The sequence below is a fragment of the Pipistrellus hanaki genome (assembly GCF_964339955.1).
Source record: "Pipistrellus hanaki genome assembly, chromosome: 9".
Classification (NCBI taxonomy): domain Eukaryota; kingdom Metazoa; phylum Chordata; class Mammalia; order Chiroptera; family Vespertilionidae; genus Pipistrellus; species Pipistrellus hanaki.
Window position 1 is genome coordinate 59707690 of NC_140511.1, and position 23735 is coordinate 59731424.

General features: G+C 42.2%; 1 protein-coding gene across 1 annotated transcript in view; it reads right to left on the reverse strand.

Annotated features, from left to right (window-relative positions):
- LGR4 (leucine rich repeat containing G protein-coupled receptor 4) overlaps positions 1–23735 on the reverse strand; it is a 98462-nt gene that overhangs the window by 32139 nt on the left and 42588 nt on the right. Inside the window, exon 2 of the mRNA XM_084893602.1 lies at positions 16285–16356. Within this exon, the coding sequence (XP_084749728.1) occupies positions 16285–16356 (72 nt within the window). The remainder of the gene's footprint in view (positions 1–16284; positions 16357–23735) is intronic.

Sequence of the window (23735 nt, forward strand, 5' to 3'; positions counted from 1 at the left end):
GGCTGGCTCCAGAAAATGTTTTTAATTTGGTAAATTATAATATTTCTTTCTTTCTTTCTTTTAAAATATATTTTATTGATTTTTTACAGAGAGGAAGGGAGAGGGATAAAGAGCTAGAAACGTCGATGAGAGAGAACCATCGACCAGCTGCCTCTTGCACACCCCTTACCGGGGATGTGCCCCCAACCAACGTACATGCCCCTGACCGGAATCAAAACTGGGACCTTTCAGTCCGCAGACCGATGCCCTACCACTGAGCCAAACCAGTTTCAGCACTTTCTTTCTTTTTTACTTATTCTTCCAATGGCTATGAAGCCCTTAAAAAAAAAAAATCATTAGGGTGGGAATAGAAGGTTGCAGGTGGTATACTTCTCTCTGTGCTAAGGGCATATGGTCCCAAACATCCCTTCTTTCCCCTCTGACGCCCTCCCATTGGACCTGGAGCCCTGAACACATGACCATATAGAGCCTGGCTGCACAGTGCCCATCCATCCACTCATTACTCTTCCTGCTGACACCTAGGTCGAGGTCAGTGGTCGGCAAACTCATTAGTTAACAGAGCCAAATATCAATCAACAGTACAATGATCGAGATTTCTTTTGAGAGCCAAGTTTTTTAAACTTAAAAATCTTCTAACGCCACTTCTTCAAAATAGACTCGCCCAGGCCGTGGTATTTTGTGGAAGAGCCACACTCAAGGGGCCAAACTACACGCCACAGTTTGCCGACCACGGGTCTAGGCCATCAGTTTTTTCTCCTCTGGTATTATTGCCATAGACTTCCACCAGACTCCTGCCTCAAACCACTTAATTATAGCACCATAAGATCTAAATCTTAAGGAAACACAACTCTGAGCATTTTCTGTGCCGAATTAGCCACACCCTCTGCATGATCTTTCCCCAGTGTTCCTTGTGTCTGCAGTTTAGCACTCTATGCTTTTCCACCTCTGACTCTTCCCTCATGACACTCCCTTCACCTGAAATACCCTCGCTCCGTTATCACTATCCAAGTTGGATAATACCATCCATGTGAAACTGTTATGCTTTCACCTTCCTTTGATTCCACAGGTATCTGTAGAGTCAAAGCTCTCTCACTGGATGCATCTTGACTCTAGTTACCATGAACTTTGTCATATCTCCTTCAATTGTATGTCCCATAGGAGCAGAGACTGGGTTATATTCACTTTGCCCTCGTACATGAAACCTGACATGTAGTAGGTCCTTGTTATTTGCTGTGATGCTTCAACCAAGTCCCGGTATCAGACTCTGGATTCAAAATGGCAGCCCTGCTACGGAAAGAGCGGGAGAGCTCTCTGATTAGCTTCACGTTCCTGCATGCTTTCTCCTCCTGTTTCACTTCGACTACCCTTTGCCCTCCTAACAGGAAAAAACTAGCTGGCTCTAGATTTTAAAGTGCTCTGGCAACAATTTTCTTTCTTAACATATTCTGGGAGGATATTTTCTTAAGGAGGGTGGTGAGAAAGGTGGCCTTTCAACTTGGGAACACCAATCCATTGGTCAACAGTATTATCTCAACACACTCTGGGTCACGCACATGATCACACAGATTTAACACGGGTCTAGCAGGACTTCAAATGGGAGCTCAGGCTACCTCAAGGCAACTCCTGTTTATTCTGCTTGTTGCAACAGTCCCAGGAGCAGAGAGAGCAAAGACAGAGAGGGGAGAGACGGAGCGAGGGTGGAGCGAGCCACAAGACTTCCGCCCTCCCATTGGACTTGGAGCCCTTCCAGGAAACAGGATACAAGTGGCTCAGTGTGCAATGCCTTTATGAATCAGTTTTGTGTGTATTTATTATTCATAAGGTCCATGGATTCCCATTAGGGCCTCCTTTCAGGGGAAGCTAGAGTTTTCAATTATACCCTCTATCCTACATGCATATGCTACGTGATATTTTCCATCTGGCTCCTCCCAGAGGGGGGAACAGGAACAGTGCTGGTGTAAGAGACACTGGTCAGTGGTGTGCATGAACGAGCAGGCCACGGGCAGAAGGTAATCTGTGTGCTAAATTAGGCTGGGATTTCTCCATTTAAAGAAATGAGAGAGGCAAGTGTGAAATGGAGAGTAAGCCAATTGGTGTCTATTTCTCTGAGAAATGTCTGGATTTAGGTTTCTTCTAGTCTGCTATAGAAATTTCATTGTAGCCATTTGGCTGAAATTCTAGTCGAGCCCAGCAGAGTAAGGACTACAATATACACTGACTAGACATATGGACAGAGCTGGGGGAAGGGCAGATGAGGGTTTGGTAGCTCCCAGCAGCTGTTGTGAGGAGCCTGGGGTGGAGCAGGCGGAGGGAGGCTAGGCAACTGTAGCAGTGAGACTCAAGCAGGCTTTGCATACAAACCATAGAGCTTTCCATGGTGATTTCTCTATCACATTATGGAGAGGTCGGGAGGCAGGTGACCAAACCAGAAAAGAGTGGCCTTCCCTCAATTCATGTGACCATCCTTCATTTTGCAGAAGTGGTTTACCAGATGGCCCTGCATTGTGCTATTATCAAGTACTGACAGGAGTGTGCCTTGAGCACCACCCCTCCCTCCTGAGCTACATTTATCTCACCCTCAGCAATGCCTTTTCTCCTCCCTCACCATTTCTTTCTACACCTCTGTTTCCGCACCTTGCAGATCTTAATTTGAAGCCACACATACGAACTATCACGGATTGTACCCAAACATGCCTGAGCTGCCTCTCCTGCAACGCCATTCTATTTTCTCAAGTAGGTGGATCAGTACCGAGTCATGCCGTGTGCAAAATACAATAGACATAAGCACCAGCCCATAGCACTGCCTCAGAGAAGGCATTTCCAGGTCAACAATGAAAAGGGCAAATATTGCTGCAGGAAAGTGTGAGTGACATTCTCTTATTAAATATAATTTGAAATCAACAGGATGCAAAATTTGGACGACGTTTTAAAGTAAAAGCAAAAAAGTCCTTGTTCATAGATTTATTTACATGGTAAGGCCCTACTATGTGCTCAGAACTCTGCTACAAGTGAAAAATAAAGACCTCAAGAGGTGTACCTGATTCAGGGATGTTTCTTTTAAAAATGTTTGGTATCAGCACATATTAACAAAAACTAACACTTATGTAGCACTTATTATTTTCATAATCCTACTATATCAGCTCTGAACAGTGGGTCAGGCAGGCTTAGTATCACCACATACTCTCTGTTTTGTTTTGTAGCAAATGAAAAAAGTGAGCCTTTGTTTTCTCCGTGCCTTGCCCAAGGCCCTACCAGGGGTCTTCAAACTACGGCCCGCGGGCCACATGCGGCCCGCAGAGGAGTCTGATCCGGCCCGCCAGGTTTTTTGGGCAGTGAGCGCAGCCGAGGTGTTACAGTAGGAATTAGTAGTTCATATAGTCCGGCCCTCCAGCTCTCTGAGGGACCGTGATCTGGCTCCCACTTTAAAAAGTTTGAGGACCCCTGCCCTACACCATGGCTAAAAAACATAAAGCCTTGAAATAAAACATGGTAAACAAAACAAAATAATATAAATTATAGAAACAGAACACTGTTGACATATGTTATTTTCTATAAATGACTTTAAGAGAACCAAAGATGTGGTTATTTTCATAGTGAATCCAGAGGGCTAACAATCAAATAGCGCCCATTATTTTCCCTTTGGATATTCTTCCTATTAGCATTAAATAGACCTCATTTGGTACAGTATATCTGAGAGTTCTCAGGCAGCCAACAACGTTTTACTTACCTTACTTCTTCACATACCAAGAAGAGTTTTACATCTTCACAGACTTTTATGTAAGTACTAGAAGCCTGGTGCACAAAATCCATGCACTCGGGGGAAGGGGAGCTTGTTGTCCTTCTGCCCAGCCTAAACCCTCTCCAATCTGAGACCCCGGTGGATCGAGCCTACACCGGCAGTCAGACATCCCTCTCACAATCTGGGACTGTTGGCTCCCAACCGCTTGCCTGTCTGCCAGCCTGATCACCACCTAACCACTCTCCTACCAGTCTGATTGATGCCTAACTGCTCCCCTGTTGGCCCCTCCCCCCCCAACTGCCCTCCCCTGCAGGCCTGGTCCCCCCAACTGCCCTCCCCTGTAGGCCTCTGATTGCCCACAACTACCTTCCCCTGCCAGCCACCTTGTGGTGGCCATCTTTGACCACACAGGGCAGCCATCTTGTGTGATGGTTTAATTTGCATATTACCTCTTTATTATATAGAATATGTGAAAACTGAATATGTTTTATGAGCATGCATGTATTAAGAACCCCTATTATGGAGATTCTCAAATTTTTAAAAGTAGTCTTCATTTACAGAAAAGAGGACAATTATTTCATATACTCCCCACACATATTTGATTCCTAGTCAGGGCACATGCCCGGGTTGCAGGCTCAATCCTCAGTAGGAGGTGTGCAGGAGGAAGCTGATTATGATTCTCTTTCATCATTGATGTTTCTATCTCTCTCACCCTCTCCTTTCCTCTCTGAAATTATTTTTTTAATTAAAAAAATAGTAAGCTTATTCCTGCTAACAGTAAGGCCATCTAGAACTTGTGCAATACTAAAAGAGCTTATTCAATTCAAAGAAACTTATGTTCCACCTACACCAGTTGGCCTTTGTATCTTCCACTTCCTCTTATAGTAACCCACAGAAGACGTATTTTATGAGTAAGTCAATAAAAACCTTGGTAATAGTTATATTTCCTGAGCAAAGTTATCCTGACAACCTAGTCATTTATTCTCTTGCAATGAACACATGCCCTATCCACCCATATGAGGAAATACAGCTTTAAAAATATTTTTTTTACAGCTTTAAAAAATTTTTACAACCAACATCAATTTGACCTTTTACTACAGGCCAAGCACCACAGGTATGGCAAAGAAGGTACTGAGTTTTCCTAAGACATTTCTCATTTCATTTCTTATAAATGAGGATGATTCATTAAACATAAAACATCAATGGAAGTTAGTTTTTACATAGTCTGATAAGGTTTCTCACATCAATAAATAAAAAATAAAAAATCCTTTGTCTTGCCTGGCCAACATGACTCAGTGATTGAGCATCGACCTGTAAATCAGGAGGTCACGGTTCAATTCCTGGTCAGGGCACATATCCCAGTTGTGGGCTCGATCCCCAGTATGGGGCGTACAAGAGGCAGCCGATCAACGATTTTCTTTCACTGTTGATGTTTCTACCTCTCTCTCTCACTCCCTTCCTTTCTGAATCAATAAAAATATATTTTAAAAAAAGAAGAAGAAAAGAAGTCCTTTGTCTTAACCTTCTCTCGATTTCAAGTCCAAATATGTGGTTACTATCACCAAAGGTCATACAGAGCAGGCTCTGGCCTTAGAAAAAAGTCAGTGCATCCTGACACACCGAGAGCACAAAATCACAAGGCCCTTCATCCAGTAATCAGGGGTGAGGAGCAGAGAAAGGGTAAGATGGATCTGGAAAAGAAAAACCAGGGAAGGCTTTCTATCACAGAAAGGGCTCAAATGAACTGTGCAGAGTGGGTGAGTAGGACAGAGAGGAACCGTGGCAGGCACTGTTTGTTGGTTGCTTACTATGTAGCCATTCATGTCTTCCTGATAGAGCCTAGATTTGTTCAAATATCTTCTCCTTTACAAGACAGCTTCATGATTAAACTATGACTGGTCTTAGCCAACCATGCTGGTTCCATACCTGTGACTTGTTTAGGGATGGGACCATGGGTATCCCTCAGTGGTGAGGTAATGGGGGTTCTTTTTCCTCTCTTCTCCTTATCTGAGTCTAGATTTTTAAAACTGAATATTCATTAATTTTATGATCATTTTATTAATAAACCAAATATGTCTGTGATACAAATATTTCTAGCATTTCCAACATAATAACCTTTGATAGACCCAATATAATATCCAAGAATAATAAATCATAATATATCAAAGAATATTGTGCCAAATATGTATGTATATATATATATATATATATATATATATATAATCACTAATAAGTAGTGAATAGGAGAAATAAGGAACAAATTCTGAATTAAAGGTTCTATTAAAGCACATAATATTGTGTTAAATAAGCATGGCCTGGCTTAGAGTGAACGATACATGAAAGAAATGACTTAGTCTATTTCCTTGCTGAAAAGTTCAAATGTGCTAGCAGAAAATCAAATCTGTTTTCACTTACTTGTAGTCACTACTATTTTTAGTCAAAGAACAAATCATCAGCTTTGGTTAAAATCAATTAATAAACGAGCCAGCAAACTTCATCTGCCTCTCTCCACTTTCTGAATCTTGTGTCAAAAACTTTAACAACAAACTGCTTGATTCTCCTGCTTGGTTTCTTCTAGTCTCCTATGAAATCCTGACTTTTCCAACCCAAATTCTGAGTACATCAAATCCTTCATCTTCTTTGCATTATAGGACCAAGTTACAGAGCTGGTTCTACCCTACATTTAAATGACCTAAGCTTTAACTGGGACCCTTCTATTCTTTAGCCATCTTTTGTTCATTTTGCACCGACCCAGATATTCCCCACAGTGTGTCTAGTCACTAGATTCTAGTGTGTTGCCACAACAATGGTTTCTTTCTCCCAGGCATGTCTTCTTTCCCCTTTCTGCTTTTTTTGGGGGGAACTTCTCCGTCCAGGTAATTCTAGTGAGGATAAGGCCATGACCCAGGCTTGGCCCTACCATTCTGAACACAATAGAGAGACTGGTTCAAGGTCAGGCACATGAGGCAGGTCTGGCCAACCAGAGTCCTCCTAGGAGTTTGCTGCTGAAAGTAGGGAGGAAGACAATAGATATCCATTTCAGATTTCAAGATGCAAGTATGTGCTTAGGGTTACCAAAGGTTGTGTTTCCCAGGATAGGGAGACAGGCTATTTGCAACAGAAAAGAATGAAGCCAAAATACAAAAGTAGAGACAAGTGAATCTAAGAAATGGAGAGCATGAGAAAATGTATAACCTTTAACCCTGAGATCCAGTACCCTGTGAAGCCAGCCCCACCTCTGGCCCTTCTAGTTCTATACATGAAACACTAAATCCTCTATTCTGCCGCAGTTGGGTTTCTGTCTCTGAAAATCCCTATGGACTCCTGTCAAAAACAGTCCATATTCCAAGCTCTATCTTCTTTCAAAAAAAAAAACCCACCAGAAATCACCTATTAGCTGTCCCCAAATGCCCTCTTCTTAGTGAACCTCTCGCAACCCTACTGAAATGATTGTTAAAAAAATTTAAATTCCAGGCCTTTTCTCCATATCTGGCCATGGGCCCCTTTCTCCAGCTTGTCAAAGCTGATTCTTCATTTGTTGTGAAAAGCCTCTCCTCCCACAGCTCCTGGGGCACAGTTCTGCCCTAATTCTCCCACTTCTCTGGCACTTGGTCTTCTTCCCACACCCTGAGTCAAGTGTTTCCCAAGGAGTTGTCTTTGGCCTCCTTCCCTTTTCATCTGCCCTCTCTCCCTTGGCAAGCTCTTATAATCTAATGTTCCCAGCAATCACCTCAAAATAAAAGACTCCACAATCTATAACCATGATACTCTATTCTGTAGTCCACATCCATGAATCTCTATTCTCAACTTCATATCTATATTTACAGATGCCCCTACCATATCATACCTAACGTCAACATGTATATTCAAAAGTACATGCAATATCATCTCTTCTGAAGCAATTTTTATTTCTGTAGTCTTTAATTTTGTCAAAGCACCAACAGACCCCTTAAAATTAAGTGTTATTGATGACACCCATCATCCAAGCTGAGATGTCTCTTGATGCTACTTCCACAACTTCCCTCTTACTGCCTCTCCTCTGCCCTAGTTCAGATTCTCATCATTCCTACCTGCACCATTGCCGTTAGCATCTTCCTCTGTCTCCCCGCACTCTCTCCATTCCAGCCATCCTACTTTCTGCTATGATATGACACTGATTGAAGGTCATAGGTGATCAAGTCATTTCCTAGCTCAAAAACTTCCAACAGCCACTCCAACGTTGAAACTCCTCGTTAATCTGCCAAGAAAGGCCCTCAATCTGGCCCCAGATTCCTTCCTTGTTTCTTTCCCATTACCTCTTTTCAAGAATTCAGCGTGACAACCAAACCAAGCACCACAGCATTCCTATTACCTACCCCAGTCCTCTCCTTAGCTTTGCTCATGCTCCTTTGTCCTTATCTCCTCATGAAGAACTCCCACCATCCCTCAAGGCTCTCCAGAAATGCCAACTCTTTGATGAGGTCTTCCTGAATGTTTCTTGCTAGAAGTTACTTCCCTTCTCCTTTGAACTCCCATTACTCCAGTGCACTGTTCATCTCTCTTGAAGGCAAGAATCTCATTAAATTCAACACTGAACACAGTGTTTTATCTAACAAGAGTCTGTTGAACTCATGAACTGCCTAATAAGTCTTTCCTCATCCTCTCCACACCTACAGTCAGAGCCAGAACTGAAACCAAGTCCATTACTAACAAGCAATGTGACCTTGGGAAAGTTACTTAACCACTCTGAGGAAAAACTGAGCCTCCCCAATAGCAAATGTGGAACAAACAGAGCTGAGTATGTGAGTTAAAACAAAACAATGTTTGTTCTAGGAAGTCCTATTCAATACATAGTACATCCAGTTGCTAGAAGGTTTATTTCTATTTCTCTCTTTTCACCCTTAACTCCCTAACATGAGCAGTCCCCAAATAACACAAGAAAATGGGATGAATCAGACTAGTTAATACTTCTCTGTGAGCTCACTATGTACTTCCCAACAGTAAGGGCTATTAAGTCACCATACCAAAGCACTATAAAGTAGAATAAGAGAATGCTTCCAAGAATATATTTTTAACTGTCATATATCATCAGAGAAATTGAGCAACTCTTTAACTTTTACTGGGAAATTACTGCAGTTGATAGAGCTTATCCGACAAGCCTTCACCAAGGAAGTGTTAAGTGAGTCAAATTTTATTTACTTTTTGAGTCAAATTTTAGAGGCAAAAGAAATCCCTTGTATTAGAAGAGAACAATAATCAGCTACTTTCTAGAGTTCTAAACAACCCCATAAGACTATCTGAGACCACTTAAACATTTCAGAGATGGGAATATAGTGGGAATGACAGTGCATAGGTCTCATTCCGGCTCAGGTACATACTCACTGTGGTACTTTGGGCAAACTACTCATCTACTACTGGGCCTTGATATTTTCATCTGAAAATGGTATGGCAAGACAAGAAAACTTCACTGTAGGAAGAACTCTTCGTTAATAAATTTTGTATTCAATGAAATGACTAAGGGAAATGTTGGGCAGCCAAACCGTCTTTGATGGTTAGCTATGGACATACGTAGAGTAGTAGGTAATAGTGAGTGGCTGGTCTCTTAAGTTCCCTTCCACTCCTGTGCCTCTTGAGGCAACATTATGGCTTAGAAATTAAGAAGACTTGAATCACATCCTGGCTCTGCTATTTCCTATACGACCACAGTGAGTTTTTTACCTCTCTAAAGCCTCCATGTTCTCATCTATAAATTGGGGTAATAATAAATTCTATCTACCTCATAGGGATAGAGGCCTTGAGAGCATTAAATAAGGTAGCATGCATTATGTTTTTAGCACATAATAAACTCTTAGTAAATATTGACTGCCATTATTTCTCTTGCACCCTAAAATAATTTCCCTTTGCCCAACTTGACCAATTTTAATTATATGCATGAACTCAGATAGAGACCACAAAAATTAGTTTTAAAACTTTAAAACAAATTATCAAGACAATAATCAGAGACAACTCATGTCGATTGTATCTTGAATCAGAAATTTGTTTCTCTTTACTATAAAAAACATTAGTGAAACAGTTGCTAAATTTGAATAAGAATTTCAGATCAGATAAAAATATATATCAGTGCTAGTTTTCTGAATTTGACAACTATGCTCCAGTAATTTAAACAAAAATCCTTGCATTTTTGGAATAAGCAATAAAATACTTAAGAGGTAAAAGAGCATGATGCAACTTACTCTCCAATAATTCTGAAAAATGTACATATACTTTATATGTTTTGGTGTGTGTGTGTGGAAAAAGTTAACATTGGGGCAATCTGAGTAAACGGTATGTGCAAAAATTCTTTATGCTTGCAACATTTTGTAAGTGCATTTTATATATGTGTTATGTGTGTGCACATATACACTAAATAGCCAGATTATTATAATCTCTGAACTCATAATAATCTAGCCACTCAGTGTGTGTATACACACACACACACACACACACACACACACACACACACACAAAGAGGCCTGGTGCATGAATTTGTGCATGGGTGGTCCAGCCAGCTTGGCCAGGGGGAGGGGGCATGGGTGGTTGACTGGCCTGCCTGCTGGTCAAACTCCTGGTTGAGGGGACAATTTACATATTAGCCTTTTATTATATAGGATATACACTGATGGCCAAATTATTATGCATTCCGAGATCATAATAATCTGGCCACTCAGTGTATATTCTGCATATGTCTGTGTCAGTCAATACTTACAAATTACTAAACTATTTAATTTTGACCCACTGTTTATATTTGATTTGAAAATCTCCCAGTTCAAATTATTTGCTAGTCCTCTTTTGAAAGTAAAGCCTCCATTTAGAATTAATTGTCCTACAGATGAAAAAACAAACAAAACGAGAGATCTTAAATTAGCGTTCAGAGATCCAAGCTTCACTTTAGCATTGTGAAGAGTTCCAGAGTCAAAGTACATTTTGAAACCAATGACATTATCCTAGTCTTATAGTATGTATTAAACAACAACTGCCAAGTGCCAAAGTTGGCAATGGTTTCTATTGCTGTTGCAACATCTAAGCGCAAAGTAACATCCACAGATTTTTCCAGTGGTCGCCTATGGGAAAGCAGTTGGCTATGCCTTCTACTGTTTCTAATTAAATCAATTTCACAACTCCACATGTCAGCCATTCCCCAAATGTCTACCAATGCCCCGACAGGTCTCAAGGAGAGCCCCAAATAGTTGTGGCAGTGTCACAGCAGACAACAAAGCCTGTCGAACATTTTCACCAAGAATTCTGACTTTCCTTTCACATCCTTAACACAAACCGATACTGGCCCTCTCCAACACCCATACCCAAACCAAACAATCTCTCCCCCAAATACTTTAAGAGAAAGAAAGACTGCAATGTTTAAGAGGCATAGTAGACTAGCATGCTATGGTCCTAAGGCATGTGGACAAAAAATCACCCCATTTTCCCTTCACAATTCTACAATAAGGAGTCCCATGTTACACGGTATAAAACTGAGGTGCAAAACTCAAGACCATCCCAAGATTTGCACTTTGTATGTAGAAGTAGAGCCAGACCTGTTTCTGTATCCTCTGGGGAGAGCAGGGTGTAATCACTGGGTTATGATGTTTACAAACTATAAAACTTTCAAAAGTAGGTTAAATGTGAAAATAAAATTGGCAACAATAGTTATTAAAGTACATTTCACTTAAAAATGCGGGTGAAATATTTCCCTGAGAAAACATGCATGTCACCACAGTGCTCAGAAAGCACAGGGCTCTGGGGATCTGATTTCAAGTCCCAGCAAAACTACCAACCAGCCAGTGAACTTGAATGAGGCACTTGACCTCATCAGCTCCATTTCTGCTTTTATAAAACCGCTTCTCTGCACAGTTATGAGAATGAACTTTTATACATTGTAAAACTCGATATGCATGCTATTTAGCATCATTATCGTTATAAAACTGAATTCTTCATGACCCACGCTGTTCTCAGGGTTCCCAGTCTCAGTGAATGTCATTCAGAGCAAAAAGTGTAGCCTCATCCCCATTACTCACTCTCCTATCCTCCTTCAGGAGAAAAGTCTAGACTCCTCAGCTTAACCAGTCCCTCATGATCTGGCCTCATCTCCTGACATTTTCCTATCTTTCAATATTTCAAATGTTCCTGTTTTCCAATAGGCATCACTAACCATTTCAAATATCCCAATGCTTCTGAAATGCCTACCTCTGTGTTTCTGCACATGCCATCAAGTTCTTTCTGGAGCACCCTTGCTAGCCAACCTCATTTGGCTAATTCCCACGTGTTGTTCTTCAAGACTCAGCTGAAGCTATTCTGGGAAATCTTTCTTAAGTCCTACAGTCCCAAGTAAGCCTGCTGCTTTAGGCTTCCCCTGACCCTGCACACATGGCTGTGACAGTCTTCACCACCTCTGTACCAAGTGTCCATTCCATCTCCTCCTCTGGACCAGCCATTTCCAAGCGGTGAGCCGCAGCATCTTTAAAACATGCCAGACCTGACCATTCAGTCAAGGGCACTGGCCTCTTTTCCCTTAGATTGTCAAATAAAAAAATGACAACAGCCAACACAACAATGGCTATCTGGTGTGAATGAATCAAAATTATACCTATTTTTTTTTTTTTGTCAGATCGGCAAAAAATATAACCTGTGTGTTGGTGTGCCATGAGATGAAAAAGGCTGAACATCGCTGCTCTAGACCATTATGGTCCAGTTGAACTTCCTGCAATATTGGAAATGTTCTATACCTATACTGTCCAATACAACAGCCACTAGCCATTAGAAAGATGGCTCGTTTGATTCGAGAGATAAGTGTTCAATTTTATTTAATTTTAATTATTTTCAATCTAAACTTAAATAGCCACCTGTGGCTCGTGGCAGTGCTGTTGGATGGCACAGGTCTATGTCAACTCCAAAGGCCACACTGATGTGTCTTGGTGTCCGTGGCCACCACGGGATCTGGCAAATGGAAGGATTCAGTGTTTGTTGAAAGACCAAGTGAATATGTAAATATCCATAAACACGTCTCACATATAGTTGGGAACTGATCCTACACAATATTCAAAGCGTTCTGGGTTATCATAAAATTTGGCCAAGATGATCACATCTTGTAAAGCGCACCTCATTAAGTATCATGGAAAAACCCACCCTCAGTGAAGTCCACAGGGACTTCAGCTTCGCAGTGACGCTTAAATGACTTCCAGATGACTCCTTGATTAATGGTCCGCTGCTTATGAAATATTACAATAGTCATGGCAGCATAATTTTGGAATGTCAAAATCAACTACAATGTTTTATAAAGAAAATACATGGGTGTGTGTTTTTTTTTAAATCATACTTATATTAATATGGGGGGGGGGGAATCCCCTTGAATGCCTAAAGTATTCCTAGAGTATAAAAGACTACTCCGACTTCTTTTTTGAAATTAACCATCAGCTGCCCTAACTGAACATGTGTGTAGGTGTGTGTATATTTTTAAAATATATATTTTATTGATTTCAGAGAGGAAGGGAAAGGGAGAGACAGAAACATCAATGAGAGAGAATTATTGATTGGCTATCTCCTCCAAGTCCCACACTGGGGATTGAGCACGCAACCTGGGCATGTGCCCTGACCGGGAATTGAACTGTGATGTTCTCTGGTTCATAATTTGATGCTCAACCACACTGGCCAGGCTGAATGTGTTTTTGAAATCCTGTACAATATTTGGAGAAAGTGTCCTGGATTGATTTGATGGGCTCGTCACTGCAATAGCAGAATACAGAGAGAACATGACCTTGCTCCAAAGTACAAGCGGACACATTCAATTTGGTCCCAATTAAAAGTTTCAATTGACAGCACTCATGAGCTTGACAGAGGCTTGGTCATTTGAGATTTCAAGAATCTAAGATGTGAACATCACAAAGCTGAGCTTCAGCAGGTTTGACTCCACATCCAAGTCCTCACTACGAACCTCTCAGAGTGGAGCCGGCAGTCAAAGGCCTCGGCAAAGGGGGTCTGCACACCCACCCACCCAAAGGAAGGAGAGCTTCTCCAGGCCCCACCTGGGGCGCCACACCTCCCACAGGGGCATCAGATGGCTGGACAACCGCTTGTTAATGTCCTTTCATTACATCATTACTTCTATCAAGGGAGACTAATCCTAAGTCTGAAACTATCCATACAGATAAAAGGCTAAGCAACCGGCCAACTGGCAGACCAGCTGGTAGCTATGACGCGCACTGATCACCAGGGGGCAGACACTCAGCGCAGGAGCTGCCAAGCAACAGCAACTTTGCAGAGTGCCCTCTCAGGCTCTGGGACCCCTCAGGGGATGTTGGGCTACCCATTTCAGCCTGATCCCCGAAGGCCAGGCCCAGAGATCCCGCTGTTGGAGGGACCCCGCTCACTATGCAGACGCCCTTCCAGCCCCAGCGTGCCCCAGGTGTGGCTGGCTGGAGAGGGACTGTGGGAGGTTGGCCCAGGGCGTATCTGGCCCATCTCATCCAGTCCCACCCCACAAGCCACCTTGTAACTAATGTGCTTTCAATGTGCACAAATCCATGCACTGAGCTCTAGTATGTGAAATAAAAAAGAATAGGCCCTTGCCAAGTGGCTCAGCTGGTTGGAGCATCTTGTACTCCAAAAGATACAGGTTTGATTCCTGGTCAGGACACATACCTAGGTTGCAGGTTCAATCTCTGGTTGGGGCGCATGCAGAAGGCAATGAGCAAACGTTTCTCTCTCACGTTGATGTTTCTCTCTTTCTCTCTCTCTCCCCACCTCTCTTTCTAAAGTCAATGAAAACATCTTTGGGTGAGGATTTAAAAAATAAGGAATAGGTAAAGTACCTTAAAGCTGGATCAGGAGAAATAAGGAGTGGGCCTTCAAATACACAGTTCACTCCTTTTAAATTCAGTTCAAATTTTTAATTAAAAGTAAGTATTTATTATAAGAGAATGAATGTTCACTAAAAAAAAATAGGCTAAAATGAAACATACATGGAATCCTTTTATCCAAAGATAGTATTTGCTATATATGCCATTGCTTTTTTTCTTTTTAACAAAAGTAGTTTTTAAAAGAGTAAAATAAGTAGAAGCTAGCATTTATATAACCTCTGTTTCATGGACCGTCATTTAGCATCTATTAACTCATTCTGTCTTCGCCACACTACTACGAGGAGGGACTGCTGATATCTGCACCTTATAGACAAAGAAGCCCAGCTGAGGGAAGTTAAGCAAGTAACCTGACCCAGTTCACAAGCTTGGAAGTGAAAATGATCCCCGTTCAGTTTTGGCTCTGGGAACATTATGTTCAACTAAGTAGTGTGGGAAGAAAACTTTCTCCTTCACTTTATTAAATCCTTAACTGCGACTTCAATACTCCGTCGGAAGCAGGGAACACACCCTGTTTTTGTGTTATATTTTATTCCTGTACCCGGGCTGGGGGAGGGGCCGAGCTAAGATAGGAGACATTCACGGACTTGCACCTAATACTCAACAGCTGGGTTGCAGCACTCAAATCTGTAACAAGAATTTAGATTCCTCAGGGCTGTCTCTCTTTGATGTGCGTTCATATCAAACTGTAATCTTCTTACCTCCGCATTCTACATAATCAATTAGCTTGGTCATGAAAAGCCTATATTTAACTTGATTCAAGTCTGATTTTACTTTTTTTCCACCTGGCTCCGTAAAATATAACATGTAGTTCCCGATTCCTGTAAAACCTAAACGTGCCTGTTTTGACGAGGAACCGCAAAAAAGTGGGGAGGCCAAAAACAAAACGGAGGTTAAAACAAGGGGAAAGATCCTGTCCACAATGGACACCGTTAAACTGGCAATGTGAGGTGCAACTGACGAGTTCGGAGACACTCTTAAAGGCAAAGGTGTCCTTCCAGTCCCAGAGGGTGTTCCACGCCTCCACCCCACCCCCAAAGGTCACCTGGCAAATGTCCAAAGGGACCCACACTCCGTTTTCTGCTATCTCATGTCAATACTGTCGACTGCACCAGGACCCTGAAATGCCTTGTATTATTCTTTATAGTCCTGTTACCCATACAGCAACTGCTCTGGCAACAAAGGTAATTACCCAGCAGCCTTATCTCGAAAGAGCACTGTAATTAACTTGTGTCACTGCAGCAGCATTCGTGGTTATAATAATTGCAGGGGGGAAAAAAGAGAAAAAAAAATGTCTATGGACGTAGCAGTTTTAGTTCTGGCTTTCGAAAACAACTTCAGCTTATGTTGCTCCTTAGATTCCACATCTGAGTGAGGTCATGTGATACTTGTCTTTCTGTGACTGGCTTGTTTCGCTTAGCGTAATACTGTCCAGGTCCCTCCATGCTGTCTCAACGGGTAAGAATTCCCACCCCCAACCCCACCAAAAAAATAACTTCAGCAATTACACTACTTAAAAAAATCAAGTTTGTTTCCCTCCAAAAAAGCATGATTTCCTTTGCACAGAGCCCACTGAAGCTATCTGTACGTCCCCGAACAGGACACATTAGACTGTCCCTGTTGTAAGCTTCCAAAGAGAACAGAGAAAACAAACACAGCAATTCTCCCTGGGATACTTACAGCTCCTCCAGAAAAGGGAAGTTCTTAAAAGCATCTTCTGGTAATTGAGTAATGTTGTTCATGCTGATATCCCTGGAAAACAAAATAAAGAAGTTTGTTAACTCAGTGACATTAGACTTGAAGCATTTAATTCAACAGAAAAATAATTAGGGGTGGTGTGTTTGTAAAGAAACAAGAAAAAATGGGCATAAAGACAGACAAGGAGTAGTCATACATTGGCTTCAGGATGCAGAAAACAAGAGAAGTGAAATCTTTTAATTTAGAAACATACTCAAATTGTCCCCCTTAAAGGATTTGTGGGGGAAATGTCTCAAACTACATACAATGAGTGAGCCAGGGTGGCTTCCCAGTGGTATTAAACGTGCTGTATCTGATTTAAAAAGCAATAAATAAGCAAATAAGTACCCGAGGATGTGATGCAAAAATAATTTTGCTGGCAAGGATGGCTTCGCTTAAGCCACCGTCAGGAACAATAAAACAGGTCCTAGCTGTACCCTCGTCATATTTCTGCAAAACCTATAAAAGTCCTCCAGGTAATAGCTGTGAGTGGATTTCATTTTTAGCCTATGAACAGATGCGGGCTGCAGACAAGTGCCTACATGACAGGTATGCAGTCCTTTCCCTGTTCCTCCTGACAGAGGCAGCAGAAAGGAGAGAATCACTTGACGATGTAGCGCAACCATTAACTAGTTCCAACAGCTAAAAGCTTTGTTAACCATTTCCTTCTTCCCTGGCCACTGCCTGTTGGGTTGGCTTTCCCCTTCCATACTCTACTAAACTTCGACACCATGAGGGACAGGAGGAGGCAGCCTCAGGAGGGACAGTCCCAGCATGCAATGGGTTGGTTGCCTCATGCAGGTTCTTCTGCCTCTGGTCTCATGTTAGTCTATGGCTCACCCCGCAGGTCTCTCCTTTCTGCAATTCATCATGAAAATTCACATGTGTGACCTTCCCTCTACCAGATTAGACATGTTGGTATAAGAGAGTGTAAGAGAGCCTAGCTGGTGAGGCTCAGAGGTTGAGCACTGACCTATGAACCAGAAGGTCACGGTTTGATTCCCGATCAGGGCATGTGCCCAGGTTGGGGGCTTGATCACCAGTGGGGGGCGTGCAGGAGGCAGCTGATTGATGTTTCTCTCTCATCAATGTTTCCCCCTCTCTCTCCCTCTCCCTTCTTCTCTGAAATATATATATCAGATCACAGTAACACTTCGGTCAGATAAAATTTTCTTTTGAAGGACGTGACAACCTCAGTGCCAAGGTAGGAGACTGCCTTCCATCATCTTCCTTCTCACTGGAATTTAGGAATGGAATTGCATTCCTTCTAGTGACTAGCCCTTCCCAAGGCAGGTTTGGAAAACTTTGGGAACAACAATAAAGTGTAGCACCAAAAACAGCAACCACAGTAACGGGTAACATCAGACTGCACATAAAATCGCACTTTACAAATGGGGAAGCTGGGGCTTACCGAACTAAATCATCCCCCATACCACTGAGCAAGTGGTGTAACAACAGGAGAGGTGAACCCCAGTCCATGATCTTAACTGCAAACTCTGAGTCTCCTAAGTATCATCTGAGTCCTTCAGTGATAGTCAAAATGTAAAGCAAACCCTCTGTCCCGGTAAGATTTTTAAAAAGGAGGGATACTGCCCCCAAGACCTTGGCACAATCCTCAGGGAGTCTCAGGAAGAGCATTTTTGCTTGACGATTAAAACGAGGACTATATGCTCTAGCTGGTTTAGCTCAGTGGATAGAGGGTGGCCTGTGGACTGAAGGGTGCTGGATTCGATTCCGGTTAAGAGCATTATGTCTGGGTTGTGGGCTCGATCCTCAGTAGGGGGCATGCAGGAGGCAGCTAATCATTGATGTTTCTATCTCTACCTCCCTCTCCCTTCCTCTCTGAAATCAATAAAAATATATAAAACACACAAAAAAATGAGGATTATAAATAGCTTTAGCAATTCAGGAACCATCATACAAATTTCCTAGAACATGAAACTCCTCTGAGATGAATCTTATGACCATAGAGGTTCAAATGCATTCCAAAATTTTCTATCACTGAAAATGACTCACATTCTATTAAAGGTAACTTAAAAGAAAAATAAAATTAATATACATCTCCAGGACTAACTCTCCATATCCACAAACTAATATATGTTAAGCAATTATTTATATACTAGAGGCCCGGTGCATGAAATTCATGCATGGGGTGGAGGGGTGTCCCTCAGCCCAGCCAGTACCCTATACAATCTGGGACCCCTTGAGGGCAGTCAGACTCCCAACTGCTTGCCTGCCTGCCTTCCTGATTGCCCCTAACCACTTCTGCCTACCAGCCTGATCACCCCCTAACCACTATCCTGCCAGCCTGATTGATGCCTAACTGCTCCCCTGACAGCCTGGTCACCCCCAACTGCCCTTCCCTGCAGGTTCGGTCACCCCCAACTTCCTTCCTCTGCAGGCCTGATCACCTCTAAGTGCCCAAACCTGCTGCCCTGATCTCCCACAACTGCCCTCCCTTGCAGGCCTGGTCCCTCCCAAAAGCCCTCCCCTGCTGGCCATCTTGTGGTGGCCTTCTTGTGCCCACATGGGGGCAGCCATCTTGTTTGATGGAGTGATGGTCAATTTGCATATTACTCTATTACACATATGTCAAACACAAGGCCCGCGGGCCAAATCCAGCCCGCCAGGCCTTGCAATGTGGCCCGCACCGCGCTGTCATCACTGCACTCCGCTGTCAGTTTATGACATTGTCAGTTTATGACTGTTCAGTAAACCATTCGGCCCGCGATTTAGGCTGGATTTTAGATTTTGGCCCCTTCTCTGATTGAGTTCGACACCCCTACTCTATTAGATAGGATATTCTTTATGAACCCAGGCTTCGGCACTACTTTAGTCAGCTATCATTATGCCCGCAGAGGGGAAGAAGAACCACCTGTGTTTCTTCAGACACTCAAGCAAGGGTACTGGAGCAAAAACACCAAAATAGGGGTCAGGACAAGCAGGCCCAACTCCCGGCCCGGCCACACGGCTGCTCATCCCCCCAGACCTCGGTGTGCTTATCACTACGGCGAGGGAGTAGACTGTTGGTTCGGTGGCTTCCAAGCCTGACCTTAACGACTCCCATGATTCACCTTTTTCTGTGGTTTCATGGAGGGGCACACCCTTCCTGATGAAAATACACATACTTCATTTTATGGAAAGGGCATGTTTCTTGGGGGGGAGGTGGGGGGGGAAATATGCCATTGTACAAAATTGAAAGGCTACAACTTCCCCATTATGAAAGGGAGTCACTCCCACGGTAAACACCATGGAAATCATTCCTAAGACTACGACAAGACTTCCAAGCACACGGAAAGGCAAACTAATAATGTGAGTGGGCAGCGATTCTATAAAATATCACACAATTTCGGGGCTCTTGAGTCACTGCAATAAAAGGAGGAGGAAGGATAACCGTAATTTATTACTGTGCGGAGGGAGGCCCTCCGTGCAGCTGCCTCTCGGGCTGGCACACCCGAGCTCAGGTGCTATCACAGTAACAGAAAAACTGATTAATTGCCTCGCCAGAAAAAGACACATAATTGGAGAGACTTTGCACCACTCTATTCTCTGCATTCCAATTTTTTAGAACACATACACCTCTATGATTCTCTCCCCCCATCAGCATAACAAGACGTGACAGGTCGTTTTGCTGTGAGCTAGAGAGGCAATTAGGGGACCCCGTATTTACAAACTAATATGGGTTCAACAGGACAGGGGAGTTTTGTTTTAAAGCCGCAGATGGAGGAGCAACCCTTGTTTTCACATCATCCCCGGTTTCACACGCCCAGAGAGCTTGTTCTCTCTCTTCACAGGTATTTTTCTCTCATAGTTTTTCGGGCTTCGGTTATAAAACATTCTGTGGGTAAGGTGAGAGAGTGGGGTGGGGACGGTGCTACAAGATGTTATCTCCGGAGAAGCTCTGGAAACATGTGGTTACAGAGTAGAAGGTGGGTGGGTACTCATTTAAAATAATGAGGGCTAATGGTGATAAACAACCTACAGACAGCCTGCAGAGCGGATCCCAGACCTGACATCACCCACAGCGGGCAGCGAGCTGCTCCGGGCTGGAAAGCATGCTGGCGGAGATGAGGTAACTGCAACGACATGGGAGCCCTGTGCCCCTAATTACACGGAGAGCCGGCTCAGGAGCCAGAGAAATGATGAAAATACGCAAATAAAAGATGGGTAGAAAATTTTCCAACTAGAAAATGCACCTCCAGCTCGGTGCCCTGACATTCATTCATACGAGTAATAGTCTTCCTGGCAACATCTGAAATTAAACCAGTGATTTCCCATCCCGGGATTCCATAAAGACAAGAAATGTAACATAAAAACAAAAGACAAAAATGTCATCATCCATGGCCAGAGCACTACCAACTCATAAACACCTCTGAAGAGTAATTTCAAGAGAACTGATGGCCTTGCTTGAAGGTAGGCAGCTGGGGAAGTTGGAGTGTACAGGCCTGGGAAGCAGACGGGCAAGGTTTAACCTGTATGCAGATTCACAACCTTGGGCGAGCTGCTCATCTTTTCTGAGCCCTAGCTTCTTTATTTGGAGAAACAGAAGCAGTCATAACTAAACCTTGTAGGTTGCTGTGAAGATCAGAAAATGGCAAGTCACCCATAAGAAGCTAAAGTATAGATAGGTAGGTTTTATTTTATCGATGCCCATGTGTTTGAGTCCAGTGGACTATGAGCAGGCCAAGCATCATACCGCCTTCGGTGGCCTTCCTTCCCAAATGAAACCCTTTTTATACAAGACACACACTAATTGGTGCAGAAGACCTGGAACCTGGAGTTCTTCCTTCCTACAAAACTATACTCTAAACTCCACATCACCCAAGTGCCGGAGATTTTAAGCCAGAAGGGCCCTTCAAGATAAAATACTTCAAGTTTTAAAAATTTTAAGAAAAAAATTAAGGCTCAGTAGTTGGCAAGAGTCAAGCACTCTTAACAAACGAACAAAAATGAAAGAGAGAGAAAAAAAAAAAAACAACTGCATTCTTATAGGAGATTTTAGAAAGACAAGATAACACAATAGCCATTTAAAAACTATCAGGATGACCTCAGGTTAGTGATAAAGAGAGGTTAGAGCCCTGACCGGTTTGGCTCAGTGGATAAGAATATTGGCCTGCGGACTCAAGGGTCCCGGGTTCGATTCCTGTCAAAGGCATGTAGCTTCGTTGCGGGCACATCTCCAGTGGGGGATGTGCAGGAGGCAACTGATTGATGTTTCTCTCTCATCGATGTTTCTAACTCTCTATCCCTCTCCTTTCCTCTCTGTAAAAAAAAAAAAATCAATAATATATACATATATATATAATTATATAATATATATATAATTATATATAATTATATATATATGTATATATATGATTTTTTTTTTTTTTAAATAAGAGAGGTTAGAACCTAGAACTTTTACTTAGTGGGCAGGAAAATTCTCCAATGTATCTTTTCTATACATAGTTGCTTGAATGAATCTTTTCTATAAACAAGTGCTTGAATGCATCTTTTCTATGCATATTTATTTGTTTTGTAATAGGTTCATTAGAGTCAGGCCTCTCAGGGTACACTAACTGGAGCAGAGCATACACCTGTATGCTATACCCACACAATGCAACACTCCCCCAGTTTTACCACAGAGATCAGAAACACAAAAACACATCAAACCCCCTCCCCCACCACCACCACTAGAAAAATAAAGCTGAACACTCAAACACCAGTAGTCACTGGTTTCAAATTTAAAATTTAAAGGGTGCAATTGTCTAATTGAAACTGCTAAATCTCCCAGTGGTTAAACTCTCATCTTTTTCCCCCTCATAAAATTTACTAATGCTAAAGTATCTAGAGAGTAAAGAGGAACATCATGTTTCAACAAGGTACCTTTTAAAATCCCCGTAAAGGGCTCCCTAAGCGAGCCTAACCTGTTTGCCGGTGGCCAAGCGCATACCACTGTGGGCTCCGCCACTGCGTACTTGCCGGCTCTGGGCCTTTTGCCACGGAATTATTTCGTTTTAAATCTGCTATAACTGACCTAATGATATCTAAAATTGAACAAGCCCTCCTATTGGTATTAAATACAATTATACTGCTGCTGCCACATCGCTGACTGTATCTCAAATATCACTCAGGGTTTTAAAAGTCAGTGAATTACCTATGTTCGAGAACACAGGGTTCTCTAACATGTTCTCTGGAAAAGGCTGAGATGTCTTTAAAAGCACCCCACACACGTTGATAATGACTGAGAACTCCTGTTAGTCCAATGACTTTTCTAGGGTCTTTCGTCATCAACCAAAAAGCTCAGGCCAATCTCCAGTTAACAGATTTGTACAGGATGAACAAAAAACAAAAACTAAATTTAGAAGTGCCTCCAGTGGAACAGATTTGAAGGGAAGGTCTCTCTTGTCCATAAGTAATATCCACACATATACTTTCTGTGTTCTAGTCAAAAGTTTATGAAGAGTTTAATTTCTTTTCTGACATTAATCCATATCTTCGGACAAGTAATCTCTTTTTCTCCCCACCTTTTTATAGTAACAAAAGTAACCTATGTTAATTGTTCTAAAAAAAAAAAACAACAAGAGAAAACCATCTGAAATATCAATATCCAAAAACAATGACTGTCATAGTTCATGGGTGTCATTATAGATTCTTTTTCTATGTGTGATGGATTCTTTTTACAAATATGAAACCCCATAGTCCTGAACATGTTTATCTCTAAGATTCTTCACTGCAAAAATAAAAAAATCATCTTATATCTTTTAACAAAAGTGTAAATATTAGAGTCTAATATATCTCAATGTTATATTTTTGGCAGGCCATGCATCTTTGCTACTGGAAGCCACCACGTCCAAAGTAAAAGAGGTCAATTAAGGATTTTCCTTTACAAGAGAAAAAGAGATACACTGTCACCCACTTAACAAACATATACAAAGTATCTATTATTCATTTAGGTACAAGACACTATGCTGGGATGGTGAGGCTTTTACATCAAAATGTAAGTTCACAGTTCCTAAAAAAATTGTTATTAAAATCCATCAGTCCACTCTATTCTTGTTATTAAGACAGTGTTGTGATGTTCCATTAAATTTAACCTTTTAAGATGCATTACTGCATTCCAAAAGCAATAGAAACTGTTACATATACGTGAAGAATCTGTTCTTTAACACTGCAGAAATGGGGCCAAAACAGTATTTACGCTATTTTGGTCAGATTTTGATCCAGAGATATTTTTCTGACCTTACATGTTTTGGCACTGCTAGAATCCAACTCGATGTCACAATAGATACCCTTCTAAGGCTGCAAGCAACGTTTCTATTCATTTTAGGCAGCAGGATACACCGGTTCCATGTTCCCTAGCATTTTCTCTGGTGTTTCAAGCACAAAGACTCAGTGCTTTCCAGCAGAAAGAA